General features: G+C 37.2%; 1 protein-coding gene and 1 pseudogene across 1 annotated transcript; one reads left to right on the top strand and one right to left on the bottom strand.

Moving 5' to 3' along the window:
* The first annotated feature begins 7132 nt into the window (after nt 1-7132).
* On the top strand, nt 7133-13512 carry LOC102282119 (olfactory receptor 8U3-like; annotated as a pseudogene).
* Nucleotides 13513-13731: 219 nt separating this feature from the next.
* LOC102278586 (olfactory receptor 5M9-like) lies at nt 13732-15753 on the bottom strand. Its single transcript, XM_014482889.2, is given in 2 exon segments — nt 13732-14842; nt 14844-15753. Coding segments are annotated over 2 exon segments (930 nt in total). The 5' UTR covers nt 15101-15753; the 3' UTR covers nt 13732-14169.
* Between the last annotated feature and the right edge of the window lie 10606 nt (nt 15754-26359).

Genomic DNA, 26359 nt, shown 5'->3' with positions numbered 1-26359 from the left:
GCAAAAAGATAGGACCCTGAAAGATGAACTCCCCAGATTGGTAGGTGCTCAATATACTACTGGAGAAAGGTGGAGAAATAACTCCAGAAAGAATGAAGAGATGGAGCCAAAGCAAAAACAACACCCAGCTGTAGATGTGACTGATTATGGAATTAAAGTCTAATGCTATAAGAGCAACATTTCATAGGAAACTGGAATGTTAGGTCCATCAATCAATGTAAATTGGAAGTAGTCAAACAGGAGATGCATCAACATTTTAGGAATCACTGAATTAAAATAGACTAGAATCAGATCAGATCAGTCACTCAATCATGTCCAACTCTTTGCGACCCCATAAATCGCAGCATGCCAGGCCTCCCTGTCCATCACAAACTCCCGGAGTTCACTCAGACTCATGTCCATCGAGTCAGTGATGCCATCCAGCCATCTCATCCTCTGTCATCCCCTTCTCCTCTTGCCCTCAATCCCTCCCAGCATCAGAATCTTTTCCAATAAGTCAACTCTTCGCATGAGGTGGCCAAACTACTGGAGTTTCAGCTTTAGCATCATTCCTTCCAAAGAAATCCCAGGGCTGATCTCCTTCAGAATGGACTGGGTGGATCTCCTTACAGTCCAAGGGACTCTCAAGAGTCTTCTCCAACACCACAGTTCAAAAGCATCAATTCCATATACACAATGGAGTATTACTCAGCCATTAAAAAGAATACATTTGAATCAGTTCTAATGAGGTGGATGAAACTGGAGCCTATTATACAGAGTGAAGTAAGCCAGAAGGAAAAACACCAATACAGTATACTAACGCATATATATGGAATTTAGAAAGATGGTAATGATAACCCTGTATACGAGACAGCAAAAGAGACACTGACGTATAGAACAGTCTTATGGACTCTGTGGGAGAGGGAGAGGGTGGGAAGATTTGGGAGAATGGCATTGAAACATGTAAAATATCATGTATGAAACGAGATGCCAGTCCAGGTTCAATGCACGATACTGGATGCTTGGGGCTGGTGCACTGGGACGACCCAGAGGGATGGTGTGGGGAGGGAGGAGGGAGGGGGGTTCAGGATGGGGAACACATGTATACCCGTGGTGGATTCATTTTGATGTTTGGCAGAACTAATACAATTATGTAAAGTTTGAGAATAGAATAAAATTAATTAAAAACAAAACAAAACAAAAAACAAAAGCATCAATTCTTCGGCACTCAGCCTTCTTCACAGTCCGACTCTCACATCCATACATGACCACAGGAAAAACCATAGCCTTGACTAGACGGACCTTTGTTGGCAAAGTAATGTCTCTGCTTTTGAATATGCTATCTAGTTTGGTCATAACTTTCCTTCCAAGGAGTAAGACTGGAATAGGTGAATTTAATTCAGATGACCATTATATCAACTACTGTGGGCAAGAATCCCTTAGATGAAATAGAGTAGCTATCATACTCCACAAGAGTATTTGATGCAATCTTAAAAATTGACAGAATTATCTCTGTTTGTTTCCAAGGCAAACCATTCAATATCTCAATCAAAGAAAACTAAGTCTATGCCTTGACAAGTAATGCTGAAGAAGCTGAAGTTGAACGGTTCTATGAAAACTGACAAGACCTTCTATAACTCACACCCAAAAAAGATGTCCTTTTCATTATAGGGGCCTGGAATGCAAAAGTAGGAAGTTAAGATATACCTGGAATAACAGGAAAATTTGGCCTTGGAGTACAAAATGAAGCAGGGCAAAGGCTAACAGAGTACTGCCAAGAGAACACACTGCTCAAAAACACAAGAGAAGACACTACACTTGGGTATCACAGATGGTCAATGGTGAAATCAGATTGATTATCTTTTTTGTAGCTGAAGATGGAGAAACTATATACAGTCAGCAAAAACAAGATTGGGAGTTGACTGTGGCTCAGATCGTGAACTCCTTATTGCCAAATTCAGACTTACATTGAAGGAAGTAGGGAAAACCACCAGCCCATTCAGGTATGACCAAATCAAATCCCTTACAATTATACAGTGGAAGCGACAAATAGATTCAAAGAATTATACCTGATAGAGTGCCTAAAGAACTGTGCGTGGAGGTTCAGGACATTGTACAGGAGGCAGTGAACAAGACCATCCACAAGAAAAGGAAATTAAAAAAGCAAAATGATTATCTAGGGAGGCCTTACAAATAGCTGAGAAAAGAAGAAAAGCTAAAGGCAAAGGAGAAAAGGAAAGACATATCACTTTGAATGCACATTTCCAAGAATAGCAAGGAGAGATAAGAAAGACTTCCTCAGTGATCAGTGCAAAGAAATACAGGAAAACAAAAGAATGGGAAAGACCTTAGATCTCTTCAAGAAAATTAGAGCTACAAGGGAATGTTTCATGCAAAGATGGGCTCAGTAAAAGACATAAATGGTATGGACAAAACAGAAGCACAAGATATTTAGAAGAAGTGGCAAGAATACATAGAAGAACTATACAGAAAAGCTCTTCAAGACCCAGATAATCACAATGGCATGATCACTCACCTAGAGCCAGACATCCTAAAGTGTGAAGTCAAGGGGCCTTAGAAAGCCTCACTATGAACAGAGCTAGTGGAGGTGATGGAATTCCAGTTGAGTTATTTCAAATCCTAAAAGATGATACTGTGAAAGTACTGCACTCAATATGCCAGCAAATTTGGAGAACTCAGCAGTGGCCACAGGACTGGGAAAAGTCAGTTTTCATTCCAATCACAAGGAAAGGCAATGCCAAAGAATGTTCAAACTACTGCACAATTGCACTCATCTCACACGCTAGTAAAGTAATGCTTAAAATTCTCCAAGCCAGGCTTCAACTGTTCATGAAATGTGAACTTCCAGATGTTCAAACTGGATTTAGAAAAGGCAGAAGAACTAGAGATCAAATTGCCAACATCCACTGGATCATAAAAAAAACAAGCAAGTTCCAGAAATAAATCTACTTCTTCTTTACTGATTACATTAATGCTTTTGACTGTGTGGTTCACAGCAAACTATGGAAAATTCTTAAAGAGATGGGAATACCAGACCACCTGACCTGCCTCCTGAGAAATCTGTATGCAGGTCAGGAAGCAACAGTTAGAACTGGACGTGGAACAACACACTGGTTCTAAATCAGTAAAGGAGTACTTCAAGGCTGTATATTGTCACCCTGCTTATTAATTTATGTGCAGAGTAAATCATGAGAATTGCCAGGCCAGATGAAACACAAGCCAGAATCAAGACTGTTGGGAGTAATATCAATAACCTCAGATTTGCAGATTACACCACTCTTATGGCAGAAAGTGAAGAACTAAAGAGCCTCTTGATGAAAGTGAAAGAAGAGAGTGAAAATGATGGCTTAAAACTCAACATTCACCAAATAAATATCATTTTGTCCAATCACTTCATGCAGATAGGGAAACGATGGAAACAGTGGGAGACTTTTTTTTGGGGGGGGTCTCCAAAATCACTGCAGATGGTGACTGAAGCCATGAAATTAAAAGACCCTTTCTCCTTGGAATAAAAGCTATTATCAACTTAGACAGCCTATTAAAAAGCAGAGACTCAGCTTTGCCAACAAAGGTCCATATAGTCAAGGCTATGGTTTTTCCAGTAGTCCTGTATGGATATGAGAATCGGACTATAAGGAAAGCTGAGTCCTGAAGAATAGATGCCTTTGGGATGTGGTGTTGGAGAAGACTCGAGATTCCCTCGGACAGCAAGTGGATCCAACCAGTCTATCCTAAAGTAAATCAGTCCTGAATATTCATTGGAAGGACTCATGCTGAAACTCTAATACTTTGGCCACCTGATGCTAAGACCTCACTCAGTAGAAAAGACCCTGATGCTGGCAAAAATTGAAGGCGGGAGGAGAAGGGACTGACGAGTATAAGATGGTTGGATGGCATTACTGACTTGATAGACTGAGTTTGAGCAAGCTCCAGTAGTTGGTGATGGATTCGGAAGCTTGGCATGCTCCAGTCCATGGGGCTGCAAAGAGTTGGACATGACTGAGTGACTGAACTGAACTGAATCAAGGATTAGTCATTTCATGATGACATCATTCTAGTTAAAAATAAGACCTATTGTTACCTCTGTTTTTATAGGCTATTTTTTTTTCTAATTGAAGTTTTCTAATCACAGTTGCACCATAGAGGGTCAGTGAACCTGGTGCAGTCATGTGTGGGGAATATTAGGAATTAACTTCCCAAGGAATAAAGACTGTACTTTATAAAGTCCTACTTCACCCATTCAGGTACCCTGGGTATTCCAACTTTCCAGAGAAGATTACTTCTATAACCAGATGGGTTAAGAGTTACCGTCGGTCATTTTCATAACCCTCCTTTTCCAAGCCTCTACACTTTTTGCCATTTAAAGGAAAGTAGATGACACTGTCTAACTTTGCTCCAACTGGATGAAGCTGACTTGTATACACAATAATGAAATATCTTTCTTAGCCCACCCCAAATAAAATATCCTTTTTGACTTCTGCCCAAGACTTGGGTTTCCTTTAGGAGAAAACAATTTATTGATAAAACTGGAAGCCAATTCCTAAGGAAAAGAGCATTTGTACGTATGAATGTTGCCTTTCTCTTAGGGGAAACTTTTGATGGTTTTAAAAAAATGTAAAAAAGAGACATTTATGTCTGAAATTAATTCACAGATCAGGGAGGTGTTTTTTGTTTTTGTTTTTTTTTTAATTTTTACCCTTTTTCAGAATTGATGAGTCTGTGTGGGTTTTGCATTTTTCCCTTTTATTACAAAGAAGAAATAAGCCTGACTTCAATGTATACTCAAAGAAAAGTAACTCAGTATTAAAATTTCTGCTAATTACCTCTAAGATATCCAAAATGATATTTATTATGGAAGACCAAAGTGAGACTAGAGTTATTATATTACCATCATGGAAATGGGCAAATGATGTTCAGACCAATATTTTATTTTTTCCATTGTTTTGCCAGAATGGTGAGCTGTAGTGCCAATAGCGCTGTTAAGATGTCTATTCAGGAAGATAAGTTAGTTGAAACACACATTTCAAACCTGGGTTTTGCCTCCAGCAAGAAGAAAATAAATGGATGGGGGAAAACAGTTTTCATGCCACATTTTATGTATGTACTTATGTTTAAGTGTGCGTGTGTTTGTATATACACATATGTATTTGTGTATGTGTGTGTGTGTATATATATATGGTGGTAATTTGGTCACTAAGTTGTGTCTGACTCTTGCAATCCCATGGACTCTAGCCTGCCAGGCTCCTCTGTCCATGGGTTTCTCCAGGCACGAATAATGGAGTGGGTTGGCATTTCCTTCTCCAGGGGATCTTCCCAACACAGGAATCAAACCTGGGTCTCCTGCATTGCAGGCAGATGTTTTACCATATATGTATGTATGTATGGGCTTCTCTAGTGGCTCAGCGGTAAAGAATCTGCCTGCAGTGCAGGAGCCAAAGAAGATAAAGGTTCGATTGCTGGGTTGGGAAGATTCCCTGGAGGAGGGCACAGAAAACCACTGAAGTATTATTGCCTGGAGAATCCTGTGGACAGCAGACCCTTGCAGACTACAATCCATAGTGTCACATAGAGTCAGACACAACTGAAGTGACTTAACACATACACACACACACACACATATATATATATATACATATATTTATACACACACACACATAGGTGCATGCGTTTTATTTATTTATTTTTTTCCTGGAAAACACGTTAGGTACAAGTCATCACATCAAGCTGAGTCAATATAAAGAGGAGGAAAAACTAAAAGGGCACATTTTCTGACCACTCACAGTAACTTCTTAAAAAACAGCAACAACAAAAAATGAAACTTCCCTTTGGGTAAAATATTTAGGGGAAAAGTCAGGGGTTACTCTTTCTATTTTGCATACTTCATTTTAATTTTATATGGTGAGATTTTTTTTTTTTTTTTTAAATTTACTCTTGAAATTAAAGTTAGCTAGTTATCTTCCTTAGCCTCAGAAGTGGAAAGAGGCATAGAATTCTCAAAAACCACATCATGCAAGTTGAACATCATGATAGGAGTACCATTACACATAATTGCTATTTCTCTTGTCAAAGAGATGGCTACCATTCACAAGCAAGTGTGCTTGCTATTGCTACACTAAAAATTTGTCCAATAATTTAGAAAGTATTCCTGATTATGTGTTGAAAATAATTAATGTAAAGCTATTTGTTGCTGCTCACTCACTCAGTCTTGTCTGGCTCTTTGTGACCCCATGGGCTGCAGCATGCCAGCCTTCCCTGTCCTTCACTGTCCCCCAGAGATTGCTCAAACTCATGTCCATTGAGTAAATGATTATAAAGAACTCTACTTTTTAACATATATGTATTCTAACTCTAACTACAAGTATACTTTTTCACTTTTAGAAAGTAGTATTTGAAAATGAATAAATTACATATGAATCCAAAATTTGTCTAATTGACAAATAAAAATATTTAATTTCTTCCACTTTTTTATCCATTGAATATCCTGTTTAGCTTTGTATTATATTTAGCATAATGTACATTTGTTAAAATAAATGTCTATTAAAACAGATAAAATGTTATATATTTAAGTTTTACTCCACTGAGAAGTAAATATGGGAGCAGGATATATAAAAAAATATTCTTTATTCTATTATTTAATATAACTAAAATAATCTAAACTTAAAATATTACATATATTTATAAACATTATTTTTATTAAACCTCAATTTTTGGCTTCAGAAAATTATAAATAGTTAAACAGGAGAATTTGAGAGGGGATATATTTATTTGTTCTGATATTTTGCTTCAGAACTTCTGGGGAACTTCCCTGGTGGCTCAGATGGTAAAGCATCTGCCTGCAAGGTGGGAGACCTGGGTTCAATCCCTGGGTCAGGAAGATCCCCTGGAGAAGGAAATGGCAACCCACTCCAGTACTCTTGCCTGGAAAATCCGATGGATGGAGGAGCCTGGTAGGCTACAGTCCATGGGGTTGCAAAGGGTCAGACATGACTGAGCGACTTCACTTATTCTATTTCAATGAGTAATAATTTCTCAAGTTTAAACACACGTTTTGGCATCTGATGACAATTCCTTACTCCTGATAATTTATCTGTCTTTAACGTGTCTCTTTTCAGCAGTTCGGAGACTAGAACAAATGATTGAAGAGAATATTACTAGGGTGATGGAATTCATTCTTTAGGGTTTTTCAGTCCAGAGAGAGACTGAAATCCTTCTCTTTCTTCTCATTTTAGTGGTATATTCTCTAACTCTGATGGGAAACATTGGCATGATTTCTTTAATCCGGTTGGATCCTCACCTTCACACACCCATGCATTTTCAGTAATCTGGCCTTTGTAGACTTTTGTTACTCTTCATCAATAGCCCCAAAGTTCCTGGAGACCCTCATGACTAAGCACAGGTCAATATCTTTCTATGAATGTGTGCACAGCTAGGCTTTCTCCTGAACTTCTTGATTTTGGAGATGTTCCTTCTTGCACTAATGGCTTATGACTGCTATGTGGTCATCTGCAATCCTCTTCTGTACTTGGTGATCATGTCCCAAAAGGTGTGCATGCAACTGGTAGCAGACCCTTACTTATGCAGCTTTTCTGTTGCTTTCTTCCACACAGTTGTTACTTTTTGATTGATCTACTATGGTTCCAATGTTATTAATCACTTCTATTGTGATGATGTCCCTTTGATGGCCCTTGCCTGCTCAGATACCAGCCTCAAAGAGATCTTGATTTTTATTTTTGCTGAATTCAACATGATCAGCTCTTTGACCACGTCCTTATTTCTTACTTATACATTGTGGCTACCATCCTGAGAATCCAATCTGAAGAGGGGAGGCACAAAGCATTCTCAACCTGTGGTTCTCATCTGATTGCTGTCACTATATTCTACAGGACTCTGATCTTCATGTATCTGCAGCCCAAATCAAACCATTCCCTTGACACAGACAAAATGGCCTCTGTCTTCTACAAAATAGTCATTCCTATGTTGAATCCCATGATATACAGCCTGAGGAATCAAGAAGTAAAAAATGCCTTGAGGAAAGCCTTTGAAAAATGTTATTTCCTGTCTCTAATAAACATTAGAATGTAACTTGTAACACTAACTGTCTTGGAGCTATGCCTCATGCAGATATGTTGTTTTTATTATCTTTGATAGGTTAATTTTATTTTTACCATTTTTATATGAGCAAAATGACTTTGCACATGAGTTCTATTTTTCATATAATTTATAGGCCTCAGATAAAAGGTTTATGTGAACTATAATGAACATCCTTTAACAAAGCTGGTTTTGCAAAAGGTAGAGGAAACAGAGACCAAATTTTACAACATCTGCTGGATCATTTAAAAAATAAAGAGAGTTCTAGAAAAACATCTATTTTATCATTTTATTGACTATGGCAGGTGGTTTGACTGTGTCCATCCAATAAACTGTCATTCCAAAGAGATAGAATTCCTCACCACCTGACCTGTCTCTAAAAGCAATTTGTGTGCAGGTCTGCTTCTGAAACAGTTAGAACTGGACATGGAACAACAGACTGGTTCCAAATAGGAAAAAGTTGTTTGAAAAGATGTATATTGTCACCCTGTTTATTTAACTTAATCAGAGTCACTTTTGGAAAGAAATGCTTTCTGTATCAAAACAAAAATGCTGGAATCAAGATTCCCTCAGCAACTTCAATATTTTTTATATTTGCAGATGAAATTACAATGGTTTGACAGAAAGTGAAGAGGAATTAAAACCAAGTTAAAAAAAGGTGAAAGTCAGATGTCAGGAATATTGTTATGTTAAAGCTCAACATTCAGAAATGCAATCATGGCCTCTGGTCCCATCAACTGGAAATTTTTTTTTAAACAGATTCAAACAGTGTCAGACATTTAGTATATTTTGAGCTAAAATCACTGCAGATAAAACTGCAGCCCTGAAATTGAAAGACACTTATTTGAAGAAAATACTGGCCAAAATTGATTGTATATTTTAAAACAGAGACATTATTTTAACAAACGTATGTTAGTCAAACATGGTTTTTCATTGTTAAATTATGGATTTGACATTTACTGTGAAGAAAGCTGAGCGCTGAGGAGTTGATGTTAAATGGTTTGGAGAAGACTTTGAGAGTTAATTGACTGCTCAGGGATAACCCAGTCCATTCTTAAAGGAGATCAGCCCTGGGATTTCTTTGGATGTAAATGTTACAAAGCTGAAACTCCAGTACTTTGGCCAATCCTGTGAAGAGTTCTTAAAAAGACTCTGATTTTGGGAGGGATTGGCACAGGAGGAGAAGAAATTAACAGAGGATGAGATGGCTGTCATGGCAAAAACAAATTGCTACTATTTGCATATGTGACATTTGATGGCTTTGACCTGGATAGTTCCTATTTAACTGATAATAAGATTTAGCCACTGCTTTCAAAAATCTTTCTATTTTATACATTGTAGAGACAGAAAAAGGGAGATGGTAAAGTAAATTTCTTTTCCATCCCCATGTCATTCCAGGCAGTAGCTGTTCCTCAACTGCACCCTGTCTGCTAAAAATCATTCCTCTCTGCTTCTGACTCCCACTAGATTCACTGTCAGTCACTCTCTGTAATTCAATGGTTCTCATGTTGTTTGAAAAGATGTCATTTTTCGACATGCAGATCTGGAAATCAGGGTCAGCTTTTGGAAAGTCATACTCTCTTTTTCTGTATCAAAACAAAAATGCAGACATACCCCTATATTCCCTCAGCAAAGCTTAAGATCCTTTTATATTTTAGGGATTTGAAGAAATTACAATGGTTTGACAGGAAGTGGTAGTTTAAAACCAAGTTATAAACGTGGTTGCTGTCAGATGTCAGGAATATTGTTCTATGTTGGGGTGGTTGTAAAGTGATGCAATCTAAGACCCACTTAAACCATCAACTGGAATTTTTTTTTTAATTCAGATTCAAATGTTTGGTGTCTACCATGTGGGTGATATTGTGAGCTATTCTCATAGGGCAAAATCAAAAACATTCCTGAATATGCTGAATAGTCTGCTATTTTGGAAAATACTGGCAAAAAATTGATTGTATAAGTTATTTAGAAACAGTTTAGCTTATTTTATCCAAGTTATCTTAGTAAACATTTCATTGTTAAATTAGATTTCACATTTATGTGAAGACATCAATATTGCCATGTTAAATTATTTATATTAAACTTTATTTTAATTTATGCCTCACCTAACCTCAACACCATTATTAAAGCAGCAACAAGGTGTTCTAAGTGGATGTAAACTGTACAAATTCTGAAGAGAAGCAATGAATTGCAATCCTGATTTTCAAGTTCTTAAATCAACTTCTTTTGGGGTCAGGGAGCACAGTTGCAGAGAAATTAATCTTGGGAATCATGACTGTCAATTGCCAAAGATAAAACTCAAGAGAGGAGAACATCTTTGTTGTTGCTATTTTTTAAATAATTCCAAAAGTATAATTTAAATAGTTAAAAGCACAGCAGTGAGCTTCTATAGTAAACTACAGAGTAAGGGCTGAACCTGAGATTGGCAATGTGAGAAGGGTTTAAAGGTCAGTGAATCTTTCAAAAGGAATCTGGTGCCCCTTCTGGGTAGCACACTGGATTCAGGGGAGGTTGCTGCAAAACCACAGGTTTACCAAAGAAACTTCAGATACATTTGAAGAGCTCCTAGAGCAGAAAGGATGATAGCCTGGGAGACTAAGAAAAACTAAAGTGAAACCCAAGTTCTAACTTTTAAAAATTACTGTAAAGAAATATATTAGTTTCATCAGCCTGTGTTAACAAAGTACCACACACTCACTGACTCAGAACAACAAAAATTTATTTTCTCACAGTTCTGGAGCCTACAAGTCTGAAGTCAAGGTATTGGTGGAACCAGGCTCTCTGTGAAGCTCTAGGGGAGGTTCCTTCCTTGTTTTTTCCAGCTGCTCATGGTCCCAGGCATTCCTTGTCTTGTAAGCATCTTTCCAGTCTCTGCTGTCTTCTCATGGTCATCTTCCCTCTACATCTGTGTCCAAATTTCTTCATTCTTGTAAGGACATCACTCACACTGGATTAACGTTCCACCTTACTTCAGTATGACTTCATATCAACAACTGCATCTTATTTGGACCCCATATCCAAATAATGACCCTATAACCCAATGATCCTATAACCAAACTCTGAAGTTCTTCAGGTTAGGAACTTAACACATCTTCTGGGGGAACAATTTCACTCATAATAAGTGCATGTAAGTGTGTGCATGCTCAGTTGTGTTCAGACTCTGTGTGACCCTATGGACTGTAACCCACCAGGCTCCTCTGTCCATGGGGTTTTCCAGGCAAGAATACTGGAGTAGGTTGCCATTTCCTTCTCCAGGGGATGTTCCCCCAGGGATTGAAATCATGTCTCTTGCCTTGCAGATGATTCTTTGCTGCTGAGCCATTGGGGAAGCCCCACTAATAAGTAAGGACAGTTAAAGATGTGCTGGCTCAAATGTATGGTGAAAACACACCTTATCTACACCTGCAAGCACAGTGCAGACAAAAAATAGCTGAGATTTCCTAAGCTTAAGAAAGAGACTTGTAAATACCTAAAAAGGCTAGCAAAATGGCCTAGATGATGGGTCAAAAGGGATCCAAAACCAGTTAATGTGACAACTGGAGTCTTAAAGGTCATAACAAGCCCAAGGACTCATCAAGTAGTTAGGACAAAGGGATATATAACCTAATATCTAATATAGATCAGAACCTTGAGTTTTTCTCCTTCTGGTTAAGACAGAAGACAAGATGCCCTTCTCTCAATACCAGAATAGTTTCTGAAGAGACTTGATCATTCTCAGGTAAAAATTGTCCTAGTGAGTGGTAAGATGCAGAGGTGAAGTGCCAAGGATATGTTTATGGAAAGTATTATAAGAGCAAATATAGCACTATAGCTAAGTGAACTCCCAAGATGCAGTGACTTAATAAATAATTTATTCCTTTCTCAGGCAGCAGTATGAGTTAAGGGGTTTGGGAAAGGCAATTAGACCCTCAATATGTGGTTTCCATCTTTGTCTAAAAAGTGATCATTTCAGTGGCAACATTTTCAAGTGGGAAGGAAGAGAAAAAAGTCCATATCTAATGGCTTTAACATAGAGAAGGTGATCTTTAGGTTTCAGGCACCACTTTCTACTGATGGCTCATTGCCAAGACTTGACAACATTATGTATCCCACTGACAAGGGGCAATGGGAATGGTGGTGAACAGCTGGATGACAAATGTTTTACTTATAAAATAAAACATAAAATAATGGACACTGAGGAATATGTCTGCCATAAGGATCACAGAAAATGTGATCTTAAAGGGTCAAGTTATAATGATCTCTGTCAGTACGATTGTTTCTTGAGCAGCCTATCATTTCATACTTGACACCAACTTGTTAGAAGCAAACTTGGGTGATTTGAAAACATTAAAAAAAAAAAAAAAAACCTTTGTTAATGTAGTTTCCAATACTAATCAAATAGTACTTTTTCTTCCTGCTCAGAACCTAAAGTTATGAAAAAGAACTCTCCTCCCACCATCTGCTTTTTCTCAGAACCAATCTGAGGGAATGTGGCTTGTGGGCAATTAGTAAATTAGCCTGAGTAACAATACTTTCTGTGCTTAAATGAATCCATCTTTCCAGTGATACTACCACAAGTAAATGTTACTTCTCAGAGTCTTTCTACACATGTTCAATTGTGCACCCCTTTTAATTGGATTAGCCCTTAAACAAGAATAAACTCATTCATGAGAAATTACTTCTGCTTCTGATTTGCTTTTATGCTGGTATTATTAGCAAGAGTCAACAAGGACAAAAAATGTATTCCACTTATATTAAGAATGAAGGTAGATTAAGTGGACACCAATCAACATAAATTGAATTGTAAACATGTAATCAGATCCCAATGGATACCAGTTTGAGCTGTGCTGATCACATTTTAACACATGTCTAGTGCAATGACATTTGGTTTTACACAGATTCTTATCTGGTTGATCCACTCTAGTTATTAAAAGCTTGACTTAAGGAGCTAAATACAGACCTAAGAATGTAATGTTAGTGACAAGAATTTGGAATCAAACAATACCTTCATCATAGCAATCAAATGTTTAACAGGACATTCTTCTGATCAAAAGTTAGATTTTAAATGACAAAAATCCATATTGCTTCATTTTTTTAAACTATGAGAAGGACATGATAGGCTTTACTCATAAATTTTTCACCTATTTAAATTAATGAAGAGAAAAACAACTAGCCAAAATCCAAACCAAAGAGTAGAATTACGGTGAGTCAACAGATTGTTTGAAATACAAATACTGTTAATTATAGAGCAATACATACTGAGAGTTAACCTTCTGATTGATTCATGACACTAGTTGAAGATTCTGAATACATTTTTGTTTTCAAAAGTCCATGCATGTATGAATGTTATTGAAAGCTTTTTTGGTAAATGAGGATCCACCAACTTTTATATTCATGGAAAAGTGATGAAGTCTTAATTTTTTCTCATGAAATTATATATTACTTATAAAACAACCTCCAAAAGCAAATATATATATAGTTAACACTAGCAAACGGGTACTCTTTCTGCCCCCTTATCCTAACAAAGCATATTCCTTTATACTTTATAAAACTTTATTACACAAATAACATGAGCGATCATTGCCTCATCTCTGGCCCAAATTGAATTTTTGTCCTTCAGCCAAGAATCCCATGTATGAACGTGATTCAACTTTTTTTTCATGAGGATCCACCAACTTTTATATTCATGGAAAAGTGATGAAGTCTTAATTTTTTCTCATGAAATTATATATTACTTATAAAACAAGTGAAAAGCAATTATATATAGAAAATATCCTAAGAAAGCATATTCAACTCTTACAAAGATACCTCCAAATTAACATGTGCTTATCCAAATGTATTTATGAGTTATCTGATGACTACACTTAGCACAATTTTACATACACTGTGACTAACAGTAATAGGTCAGGGTTAGTATGTTTGCATATGTAGATAAAGGAGGCTTAGTCCTGAGAGTCCATTCATGGGGTAAACCATCACTGTGTTAGACTGGACCTCTTAGTATATTTAAGTGTTGCCTGTATACAGTCTATTTTAAACAGGGTTATTTATATGCCTGGACATTTATAACAGGAAGTGGCATACACGGAATTATGTACTGCAGGTTCACTGCCTCAAGTTTGCCTTGATGATTGCTTTGTTGACCGCCTCTTTCACATCTTTGTTCCTCAAACTGTAGATCATGGGATTCAGCATGGGAATCACTGTGGGGTAAAACACAGCCACCATCTTCCCCTGCTCCACAGACTCTTCAGTGGGCCTCCTGAGATACATGAAGAGGAGAGTCCCATAAAACATGGTAACAGCTGTCAGGTGGGACCCACACGTGGAGAATGCCTTCCTCCTGCCATCGGCAGAGCGCATGTGCAGCACAGCTGCTATGATGAGGGTATAGGAAATGAGAACCACTGAGAGGGAATATGTGAAATTAATCCCAGCAATAACAATCATGGTGCATTCTTTAATGTGGACCCCTCCACAGGCAATCTTGATAAGAGGAGGGTCAGCACAATAGAAGTGGTTGATTTCAAAGTTTCCACAGAAGTACAGGCCATATGTCCACAGTGTGCAGATTAGGCTAACAGAGAACCCATAGATGTATGTCACAGAGATGAGATGAGCACAGACAGTCCTGGACATTTTACTGCCATAAAGCAGAGGGTTGCAGATGGCCATGTAGCGATCAAAGGCCATCACAGCCAAGATATATACTTCCACGTGGACAAGGGCTGTGAAGAAGTAACACTGCACCAAACACCCCACATAGGAAATGGTTTTTGTCTGATAGTAAGTTTTCCAGCATCTTCAGAGTGACATTGGAAGAGAACCACACATCCACAAAAGACAAATGACTCAAGAAAAAGTACATGGAGCTCTGAAGCTGGAGGCTGATGCTGATCAAAATAATCATACCAATGTTCCCTATCAGAGTGATCATGTAAACTACTAGAAACACCACAAAAAAGAGAACTTGAAGCTCCTGATGACTGGTCAACCCCAGAAGAACAAATTCTGTCACATCTGTGAAATTTGGCATTGCCTTCACTTAGACCCAGTCTGCAGTGCCTATGGACAAATTAAAAGAAACAAATGGATTTATTTTATTCTTGAAAATTTTGAGTCATGTTTATCAGTATTCTAGTTCAAATAATATAAAAATCAATGTAGACTTTGCACAAAGTTTAATATGAGTATATAATCACATTTATTTCCTTTAATAGGACTTATAGGTAATTATTACAATATTTATTAGTTTCTTAACTCTAAAACAGACAATTACATTCATATACTACTAGTATTAGACACTTATTTTTGCTAAATTATTTCAATGATGCTAACATCATAGAGTGCTAATAGAAGTAAAGCTAGACTGAGAGTCATCAGAGAATGACCAAATCCATTTCAACATATTGTCTTATAGGAAATGACTTGAGACTCATAAATGTAAATATTCAATAAGGTCAGACAACCACTTTGTGCTGAACAGGGAAGTAATAAGAGTGAATCATTGAAATTCCATTGAATACTATTTTTGTGTATGATGGTTGCCTGTCATTGTCTATATTAATACAAATGCACATGTAATATTAACTTACTCATTTCCCTATGACTTGGAAGATATCCTTTTTAAAAATGTATTTGTTTGTTTATTTTTGGCTGTGCTTGGCTCCTCTTGGTTGGGTGTGTGGGCTTCTCACTGCAGTGGCTTCTCCTGTTGTGGAGCACTGACTCTAGGTGAGCAGGCTTAAATAGTTGTGGCTCACAGGTTCTAGAGTGCAGGCTCAGTAGTTGTGGCTCTCGGGCTTAGTTGCTCCATGGCATGTGGAATCTTCCTCCAACCAGGGATCGAACTTATGTCCCCTACATTGGTAGGCATATTCTTATCCACTGAGCCACCAGGGAAGTCCAGAAGATATCTTCTTATCTATGCAATTTTACGGGATGATTGTCTTAAACCTTGGTCTTACAATCTAGTCATTGACATACTTTTATACACTATGCCAGCATATGATATAAAAAGCTTTCAACTTATGAAAATCCTAGTCATGTTTTATTTTATTTAGCTATATATTTCACTTGCTTGATTACTGCTGCTTGCAGGATGAGGTAAGCAGTATTTAACAACACAGACTGTATCAGTTTAACAGTTATCTCAGAAAAGTAAACCGCAAGTGGTTCAATCACCATATCAAAATTATATCAATAGATAAATTATATATATATAAAATAAAATTCAGGTGCCATGCTTTTAAAATTATTGTCTTATTTCAGATTCTACTGCTTTTCAGCAACAATCCATTATATGTCTAATTATTTATTTTCAAATTCAATGTCATTACAATTAAAATGTCCACAAGGAATGTTTTCTCTGTTTAATACACTTCCCCAGATAAGTCTTCTGAGAAGTAAACTGCTCTGAGTACTTAGGGATGCATCTGTAGGATTAACATCATCTTGGGAATTTAAGATCCCCATAATAACATTGCTTGAAGGGAATATTATGACATAAAATGGGCTGTAGTTATAATTGCTTATAATAATTCATTTACAAACATCAAAACCAATGTTATGTCAAATATATTTGCTATATTATATTTTTATTTATTATTATATCTAGAAGTAGTCTAAGTTTTGTAATATGAAATTGAACAAGCTACACAAGATTTTGGTTTGCATCATAATTGATTCTTTTTGAAAAGGAGTGAATGAAAAATACAGAAATGAGACAATTTAGGGAATGGAACTACTGTGAGATGAAAATGGAGCATGCTGATAAACACAGAAATAAGAAGAGGCAGGCTGCACACAGAGTGGTCAAAGATCTCTTTGAGGATGTGACTTTTCAGTTATGGGCAAGTAGCCAGTTATGTAAAAATATTGAGGAAAAAGAAAATGAAAATACAAAAAGTTAGAAGAGGAACTATTTTTAAAAATGTATAAACTCTATGATTGTATCATGGCTCCCTCCAACTAGTAGCAACTCACAATTTGGAAGTTGATTAATCTCTGTAAACACTTTTCCTACCCCTGAAATTATTCATATGGGAATTAAATACACCATAGAGAAAATGATTTGGGCACATAACATAGTCACTGATATTTCAGTTCTGGTCTGGGTTCACCTGTACCCTATATTTTCATGATCATAGATCTTCTGGTTTCTAAGTGTGGATAAACTAAGCCAGATGAGAGTTACTGATTTTGACTGGGAGATAGAGCTAAGACCAAGAATTTTCATATATAAAAACTCTTACCTCTGCTTGGTGAACCCATAATTACCTAATTAACAGAGTTTGATTTGGATTATTGGTACAACTAATTATAAGAGGATGAGATCGTTAGAAAGCATCACCAACTCAGACATGAGTCTGAGCAAACTCTAGGAGATAGTGAAGGACAGAGGAGCCTGGCATGCTGTAGTCCATGGAGTCTCAAATAGCCAAATATGACTTAGTGACTGAACAACACCAGCAACTAAGTATAAAATATATAAAAAATCATCAAGGCACCTAAGAAGCATAAAGTAAGCCCACTTCTCCAGTTTCCCTTCCTGTGATACGTGGGCTTTCTTCCACTTTTCACAATCACTAGCTCTGTGACAGCAGAGTTTGTCTCATTCATTTTAGAACACTTCAAACTGACTACAGTAGTTGTTATATATTGTAGACATTCAGGGATATTCACACGTGATTTTTAAGCATCCTGATCTCCAGACCAGCTTCATAGAATGCATTACTGTGTCCATAACTAATAAAATCTCTATTAAAAAATTGTTCTAGTGGCAGCAGTCTCAGTTTTAAGGTGAGATAACAGCTACCTTTTGCTGACTCCTTACACGATCTTTTATAAACAAAGGTCCCAGGAGAGAGGTTCTAATTAGCATATCTTTCTGAAAAATGAGAAAACTGAAGCACTGACAGACCTGAGGCTCTCCTTGGATCAGACATCTGCAAATTGGCCAGATGGAAATGCAAACCAATTAACTGAACTCTAGGGGTACACTCAATAACTTTATATCACTACTGCCTCTTTGATAACTTTTTCTAATATTCTATTTCTCTACATTTAAAATGCAGTTTGATTATCATCCAAAAAAGGGGAAAAGTTATCCTTTTGATAATTCATGCTTGATGAACCAGAAGAGCTTGACATGGCTACAGAGCCTGAAAACAGAGTTCTTGGACCACCATTGGTCCTCCATGCCTCTCAAGGTTAGGTGATCAGTTCAGTCCCAGGGCCAGATCGTGAAGTAACTCTTTCACCCCCAGAGCCACTTTATTAGATCCCTGTCCATCATCAACTTTTAAAGCAATTAACATATAGAATGTATAATTTAGAAATTTATGCCATCACTTTCATTAATTTTCTGGAATTTTACCCCACACACACACACCCACAATACAGCCCAGCATAATTATTTCTTCAATATAGTGAAAGACAACTCATGCTACAGTCCATGGGATGGCAAAGGTGGCCAAAGTACTGGAGTTTCAGCTTCCCAATGACAGCATCATTCCTTCCAAAGAAATCCCAGGCTGATCTCTTCAGAATGGACTTGTTGGATCTATATGATAATATTAAAAGTCCAAGGGACTCTCAAGAGTCTTCTCCAACACCACAGTTCAAAAGCATTTTCTTCAAGCACTCAGCTTTCTTTCACAGTCATACTCTCACATAATACATGACCACTGGAAAAACCATAGCCTTGACTAGATGGACCTTTGTGGGCAAAGTAATGTCTTTGCTTTTCAATATGCTATCCAGGTTGGTCATAACTTTCCTTCCAAGGAATAACTAATCTTTTAATTTCATGGCTGCAGTCACCATCTGCAGTGATTTTGGAGTCCAAAAAAATAAAGTCTGACACTGTTTCCACTGTTTCCCCATCTATTTCCCAAAGCAATGAGACCAGATGCCATGATCTTTGTCTTCTGAATGCTGAGCTTTAAGCCACCTTTTTCACTCTCCACTTTCACTTTCATCAAGAGGCCTTTTAGTTCCTCTTCACTTTCTGCTATAAGGATGATCCCATAGTCCTAGGGCCAGATGACCGAAGTAACTTCTCATAGAGAGCCACTTTATTAGATAACTGTGCATCATCTTTTAAAGCAATTATGCATATAGAATGTATAATTTAGAAATTTTTATAAATCACTTTCATTAACTTTTCAGGAATTTTACACACACACATGATTCAAAGGTATAATTATTTATTCAATATAGTGAAAGACAGGGAAGCATGGGATGGCAAAGAGTAGGACACAACTTAGTGACTGAACTGGGAATAACAATCATTCCCACTGACACAATACTTTCAATTCCATTCAGATACATTTTAAAACACAATGTGAAAATCACTGGTCTTTGTAGAGAAGACATAAAAGGCAAAACCTAAAGAACAAAAATTCTTGTAAGTCTCCATGGTAGCAAAATATTCTTACGAATTTTTATATCAACTATTAATATAAATAGTAATATTTCCCAAGTATATAATTCCAGACAATAAAACACTGTGATAACAAATAGGTCCACAAGTAAGGTCTTAGTCTCTTCTTCAAAAAAGGGCTAAAAACTAAAGATGTGACTGCATTAATCTCTATTGCAAAGAGTATAAAATTTGCAGACCTACCTTCAGCAGCAACAAAAACAAATGATAATTCCTCACTATTTATAATAGAATCTTGAACACTGCACACATTGAGAGCATCTCCCCAAGGAACTATCCAGATAATGATGAAACACATTATAATTAAAATTATAGAAACATCTCAGGAGTAAGGGAAGTTAAGGAGGGTTAATCAGAAGAATGTCTTCTGATAACATTATGTGACCAGTATCCTTAATATCATGGGTATAATCTCTCCCATCTTTACATGGTATAATATCTGCCTCAGGAAAGCACCTTGCACCTCAGGAAAACATTCTTGGATTGCATTATACAATGTCATTCAGTCACTTTCTTTTCTATTGTACTTTAGTTCTAATAAGCATTGTTTTTCAGGCCAAACACAGCAATGCACACCCTATGCATCTCATGGCTGTTGAAGAGATCCCAGGTGCCTCAAAAGTACAGATCACATGGAAACATCTAGGGAGAATGAGTACAAGTAGAGGTCATTAGTGGAGAAGTTGATTGTAGTACAACAATTTATCAGCGAACTTAGGCTCTTTTTGGAGTCAGTAGAGCATCAACTTCAATGTCAGTTAGATCGGAAATAAAATCTTAACTCTGCACCATAATTAACTGCCTGTCTTTGGAAAAGTAAGGATTCTCAGTTTCAAAGTTCATCTGTAGAAAAAGGAAATTGCTGTCTCACAGTGAGGTGTGGGGATTGCAGTAACATTAGGGAATTTTTAGCACAACACCTGTCTCTGATGAAGCAGTCAAAAAATTGAAATGACCTGTAAGTTTTCACCTATGAACAGTTCACAAGATCTCGCCACCTATTTGTAATTGTGATCAGTATTATCTCTGTGTTGAAGGGTAAAAAACAAAACAAACAAACAAACAACAACAAAAAAAAAAAACTATGTAAAATAATACTGAGGTTCAGTTTTTCTGCAAAATATAGATAGCAGGGGCTTCCCTGGTGGCTCAGATTGAAAAGAGTCTGCCTGAAATGCAAGAGATCCAGGTTTGATCCCTGAGTCCTGAAGATCCTCTGGAAAAAGGAATGGCTATCCACTCCAGTATTCTTGGTGCTTCTCTGATGGCTCAGACATTAAAGATAGCTAGCAGATTAAAGAATCTGAATGGAAACCAAGATTGTTCATAAACTCCCATTTGTACTACCTCAATTTTGCTGGAAAATCATGGACAGAAAAATACTGAGGCAAAGTTTTCCTCTGCATTCTTCACTGCCAAAAGATCCCAGACTCCTTAGTTCCTTCTCACCTTTTATGGAGAAGCTACATAAGGCAAACTCATTGGCACCAGATTATTATAACTTAACTTGCACTCCCTCGAGAAAAAGGGAATTTAAAACAAGAAAGCATTGTGTGTGTGAGTGTGTCTGTATGTGTGTGTGTGTGTGTTGTTCCAGGAGAGAGCAAGGAAGAGAGTCAAGGTTAAATACATTTTATACTAGAGATGCTTAACTATAAAAAAATTGATAGATATATAAATAAATGTATGAATGAGATCCATTTTTTAAAGTGCTTTACAGAACTATCCTGAATTTTCTGCAAATAGCAAAATTGCTTTAAATTCTCCAAAAGAATCAAGATTTGGGGAGATTATGAGCCAGAAGTGATCTTGGAGGTCAGATACTTCATCCTAAAAATTAACTGGATGAATGACACAAAATGAGTGGTTCAAGGTCACCCACAAATTATTTTGAAAATTTGAAACTGAAACCAGGAACATGACTTAACCAAGAACCTTGACATCATCATTCTTCATGCAACACTGAAACAAATCTCAAAAGAGTAGAGAAAGTGGTTCACTTTAAAAAAAAAAAAAAAAAAAAGAGGTGACAAATATTATCCAAATCCACTTGCCAAATTCACTTGCTAAATTCAGACTTAAATTGGAGAAAGTAGGGACAACCACTAGACCATTCAGCTATGACCTAAGTCAAATCCCTTACAATCATACAGGGGAAGTGACAAATAGATTCAAGGGATTAGATCTGATAGACAGAGTGCCTAAAGAAATATGCACGGAGGTTCATGACATTGTACAGAAGGCAGGGATCAAGATGATACCCAAGAAAAAGAAGTGCAAACACACAAAATGGTTGTTTGAGAAGGCCTCACAAATAGCTGAGAAAAGAAGAGAAGTGAAAATCAAAGGAGAAAAGGAAAGATATACCCATTCAAATGCAGAGTTCCAAACAATAGCAAGGAGAGATAAGAAAACCTTCCTCAGTGATCAGAAAAAAAGCCTTCCTTGGCAAAGAAATAGAGGAAAAAATAGAATGGGAAAGACTAGAGATCACTTCAAGAAAATTAGAGATACCAAGAAAATATTTCATGCAAAGAGGAGCACAATAAAGGACAGAAGTGGTATGGATCTAACAGAAGCAGAAGATATTGAGAAGAGGTGGCAAGAATACACAGAAGAGCTGTACAAAAAAGATCTTCATGACCCAGATAACCACGATGGTGTGATCACTCACCTAGAGCCAGACATCCTGGAATGAGAAGTCAAGTGGGCCTTAGGAAGCATCACTGTGAACAAAGCTAGTGGAGGTGATGGAATTCCAGTTGAGCTATTTCAAATCTTAAAAGATGATGCTGTGAAAGTGCTGCACTCAGTATGCCAGCAAATTTGGAAAACTCAGCAGTGGCCATGGGACTGGAAAATGTCAGTTTTCATTCCAATCCCAAAGAAAGGCAATGCCTAAGAATGCTCAAACTACCACACAATTGCACTCATCTCATATGCGAGTTAAATAATGCTCAAAATTCTCCAAGCCAGGCTTCAGCAATACATGAGCCATGAACTTCCAGATGTTCAAGTTGGTTTTAGAAAAGGCAGAGGAACCAGAGATCAAATTGCCAACATCCGTTGGAAAAAACATTGAAAAAAAAAAACAAAAGAGTTCCAGAAAAAAACATCTATTTCTGCTTTAATGACTATGCCAAAGCCTTTGACTGTGTGGATCACAATAAACTGTGGAAAATTCTGAAAGAGATGGGAATACCAGACCACTTGACCTGCCTCTTGAGAAATCTATATGTAGGTCAGAAAGCAACAGTTAGAACAACAATCTGGTTCCAAATCAGGAAAGGAGTCTGTCAAGGCTGTATCTTGTCACCCTGCTTATTTAACTGATATGCAGAGTACATCATGAGAAATGCTGGGCTGGATGAAGCACAAGCTGGAATCAAGATTGCTGGGAGGAATATCAACATCCTCAAATATACAGATGATACCACCCTCATTGCAGAAAGTGAAGAAGAACTAAAGAGCCTCTTGATGAAAGTGAAAGAGGAGAGTGAGAAGGTTTTTTAAAGCTCAACATTCAGAAAACTAAGGTCATGTCATCTGGTCCCATCACTTCATAGCAAAAAGATGGGGAAACAGTAGAAACAGTGATAGACTTTATTTTGGGGGCTCCAGAATCACTGCAGATGGTGACTGCAGCCATGAAATTAAAAGACACTTACCCTTTGGAAGGAAAGTTATTACCAACCTAGACAGCATATTAAAAAGCAGAGACATTACTTTTCCAGCAAAGGTCCATCTAGTCAAGGCTATCATTTTTCCAGTAGTTATGTATGGATGTGAGAGTTGGACTATAAAGAAAGCTGAGCACTGAAGAATTGTTGCTTTTTAACTGTGGTGTTGGAGAAGACTCTTGAGAGTCCCTTGGACAGAAAGGAGATCCAACCAGTCCATCCTAAAGGAAATCAATCCTGAATATTCATTGGAAGGGCTAATGTTGAAGCTGAAACTCCAATACTTTGGCCACCTGATGCAAAGAACTGACTCATTTGAAAAGACCCTGATGCTGGGAAAGATTGAAGGTGGGAGGAGAAGGGGATGACAGAGGATGAAATGGTTGGATGGCATCACCAACTCAGTGGACATGAGTTTGAGTAAACTCCAGGAGTTGGTGATGAACACGGAGGCCTGACATGCTGCAGTCCATGGGTTGCAAAGTGTCAGCCACGACTGAATGACTGAACTGAACTGAGTAGAATTTACTGGTAAAAACATGGGCTATGGAGTCAACTTGTTGAATTCCCATTCTGGCTTTAACAATTTTGATCCATGCACTCTGGACAATGTTTCTTAATATTTCTGGGCTTCATCATTTTTTTTTTTTTTTGGTCAAAATGGATTCCTTATATGGGCAGGTTTATTTTGAGGGTTAGGCAACAGAAAATATGCACTATTGACCATACTGTTCTCCATACATGTCTGTATGTGTTTGTGTGCATGCTCAGTCATTTCTGACACTTTGTATATCCATGGACTGGGTAGTCATCAATAAATGGTAGCTATTAGTCATTAAGTAAAGAATCATAGAGAATGGCATTCAATATATTCCTTATCATCCACCTAAATGACTCAATGAATTATATAAGTAATAGTACCTAAAATAGTAAATATCCACACTTTTCTGGCCATTGGTATTTCCTTTTTCTTTCTTGTCATTTATGAATCATAAGTCTAGTTTTGGCACATGATTGCCCAAATAAGAAAACAGAGTTTTGATGGTTATAAATAAATGTATTATACATAAGTCTATATACCTATGAAGGAAAAGCCATTTTAGAAAGAACATCAATGTCATGGCTCTTCTGCTGAATAAAGCAGGCAGGTTTTATATTATTTGTATATTGATACAATTTCCCTAAGAGATTATGCATATAGGTGAGTATTAAGTAATTACTTTGTTAGATAGTATTTTGCACTAAATTAGTTCTCTGGAGAAATAATAATTGGGTACAATGCTGATTTGCCATGGGACCCAACCGGTTTCTAGTGTTTTTCTTTTTTTAGATTCAGTGTCAGTATTTTTCTTCATATATTGGGAAGTCTATATCATAATATTGATGTCTTCCATCAATACTCCTGACATATTCTGTTACCAATAATATTTGTTTAATCCAATTTAACACAATTTCTTCCACACAAGTACCATAACTTTGTGCCACAACCTATTGCCATCCAACTTTGGGTTGTAGGTTGAAAAGTTTCTTTAATATCCATATATCAAAATCTTGACTCCCAGTACTTCTGAATATGACTGAATTTGTAGATATAGTTTTTAAAGAGGAAATTAAATTGTAATCAGTTCAGATAGTGCATCCTAACCCAAGATGGCTGGTGTCTTTTTTAAGAAAGGAGATGAGAACACAAAAATACACATAGGAAAGACTGTGAGAGACACAGGAGGTGATAGCTGTCTATAAGCCAGACAGAAGCTTCAGAATGAAACTAACCCTACTAACACTTTGATCTTGAATTACTATTCTCCAAACTGGAAGGAAATCAGACTCTATTGTTTAAGCCACCCAGTCTGTGGTACTTAGTTATAGCAGCCCTTGCAAACTAATATGTTCTACCTTCAGTAGACAAAGAGACTGCTTTCATAGTCAAAGGAGGTTTTGCTTCTTTGAAAAGTAGTATCATTTTTAATATATTTCAAACCTTTATAGTACACATTCGAAATGTGCATAAAACATAAATTTACAGCTTATTGAATTTTTACAAAGTAAAAATGCATTTATGACCAAACCTCTAAACCAAATAGAAGACAAACACTACATCAGACAAATTTCTCATCTCCTTTCTGAGTCAGTATTCCTCAAGTTAGATGAATCTTTATTTTCAGCACTCTACATAGTTTGTGTCTTTTTCTGAATTTTACACAAGTGGAATCAAACAGAACACATTCTTTCATGTATAGTCTTCTGGTGAAAATTCTGTTGATATCTGAACCTTAGGTTGATGATTGTTTTAGCTTGTTTGGACTGCTATAGTAATTATAACATAAAGCAAATGACTTATAAACACCTGATATTTATTTATCACTGTTCTGAAAGCTGGAAGTCTAAGATTGGATTGGGTTCTGATGAGAGCATTCTTCCTGGTTCGTAGACAGCTGTCTTTTTGCTGTGCCCAGACATCACATGGGAGAAGGGAGTGCCCTGGGCTCTTTCATGAGGGCACTAATCCAGTTCATGGGCTTCCCTAGTAGCTCAGGAAGTAAAGAATATTCCTTCAATGCAGGAGTCCTGAGTTTGATCCTTGTGTCAGGAATTTTCCCTGGATGAGGAAATGGCAACACACTCCAGTATTCTTGCCTGGAGAACCACATGGACAAAGGAGCCTGCCGGGTTACAGTCCATGGGGTCACAGAGTCAGACATGACTAAGCATGCACAGGCACTAATTCAGTTCATGAGGGCAAAGCAAAGCCTTCATGGCCTAATGACTTCCCTAAAGCCCCCACATTCTAAATAGCAATGGTTCTTTTATTACTGAAAGTGTAGAGATCAAACTGACAACATTCATTGAATCATGGAGAAAGCAAAGGTGTTCCAAAAAACATTTAGTCTATGGAGAGTCTCCTTGCAATAATACTGGAGTGGGTTGCCATGTCTGCCTCCAAGGGATCTTCCTGACCTCGGGTCGATACAAGGTTGATCGACCAGTATCCTTTATATCTTTTATGTCTCCTGCATTGGCAGGCAGGTACTTTACCACTAGTGCTGCATGGGAAGTCCCATCACTTTGTGGCAAATAGAAGGGGGAAAAGTGGAAGGAGTGACATTTTATTTTGGGGGGCTTCAAAATCACTGTAGATGGTGACTGCAGTCATGAAACTCAAAGAGAC

This window comes from Bos mutus, chromosome 19, assembly GCF_027580195.1.
Source record: "Bos mutus isolate GX-2022 chromosome 19, NWIPB_WYAK_1.1, whole genome shotgun sequence".
NCBI lineage: Eukaryota > Metazoa > Chordata > Mammalia > Artiodactyla > Bovidae > Bos > Bos mutus.
The sequence above is the reverse complement of the archived record's forward strand: the minus strand, read 5'-3'. Positions and strand labels throughout refer to the sequence as shown.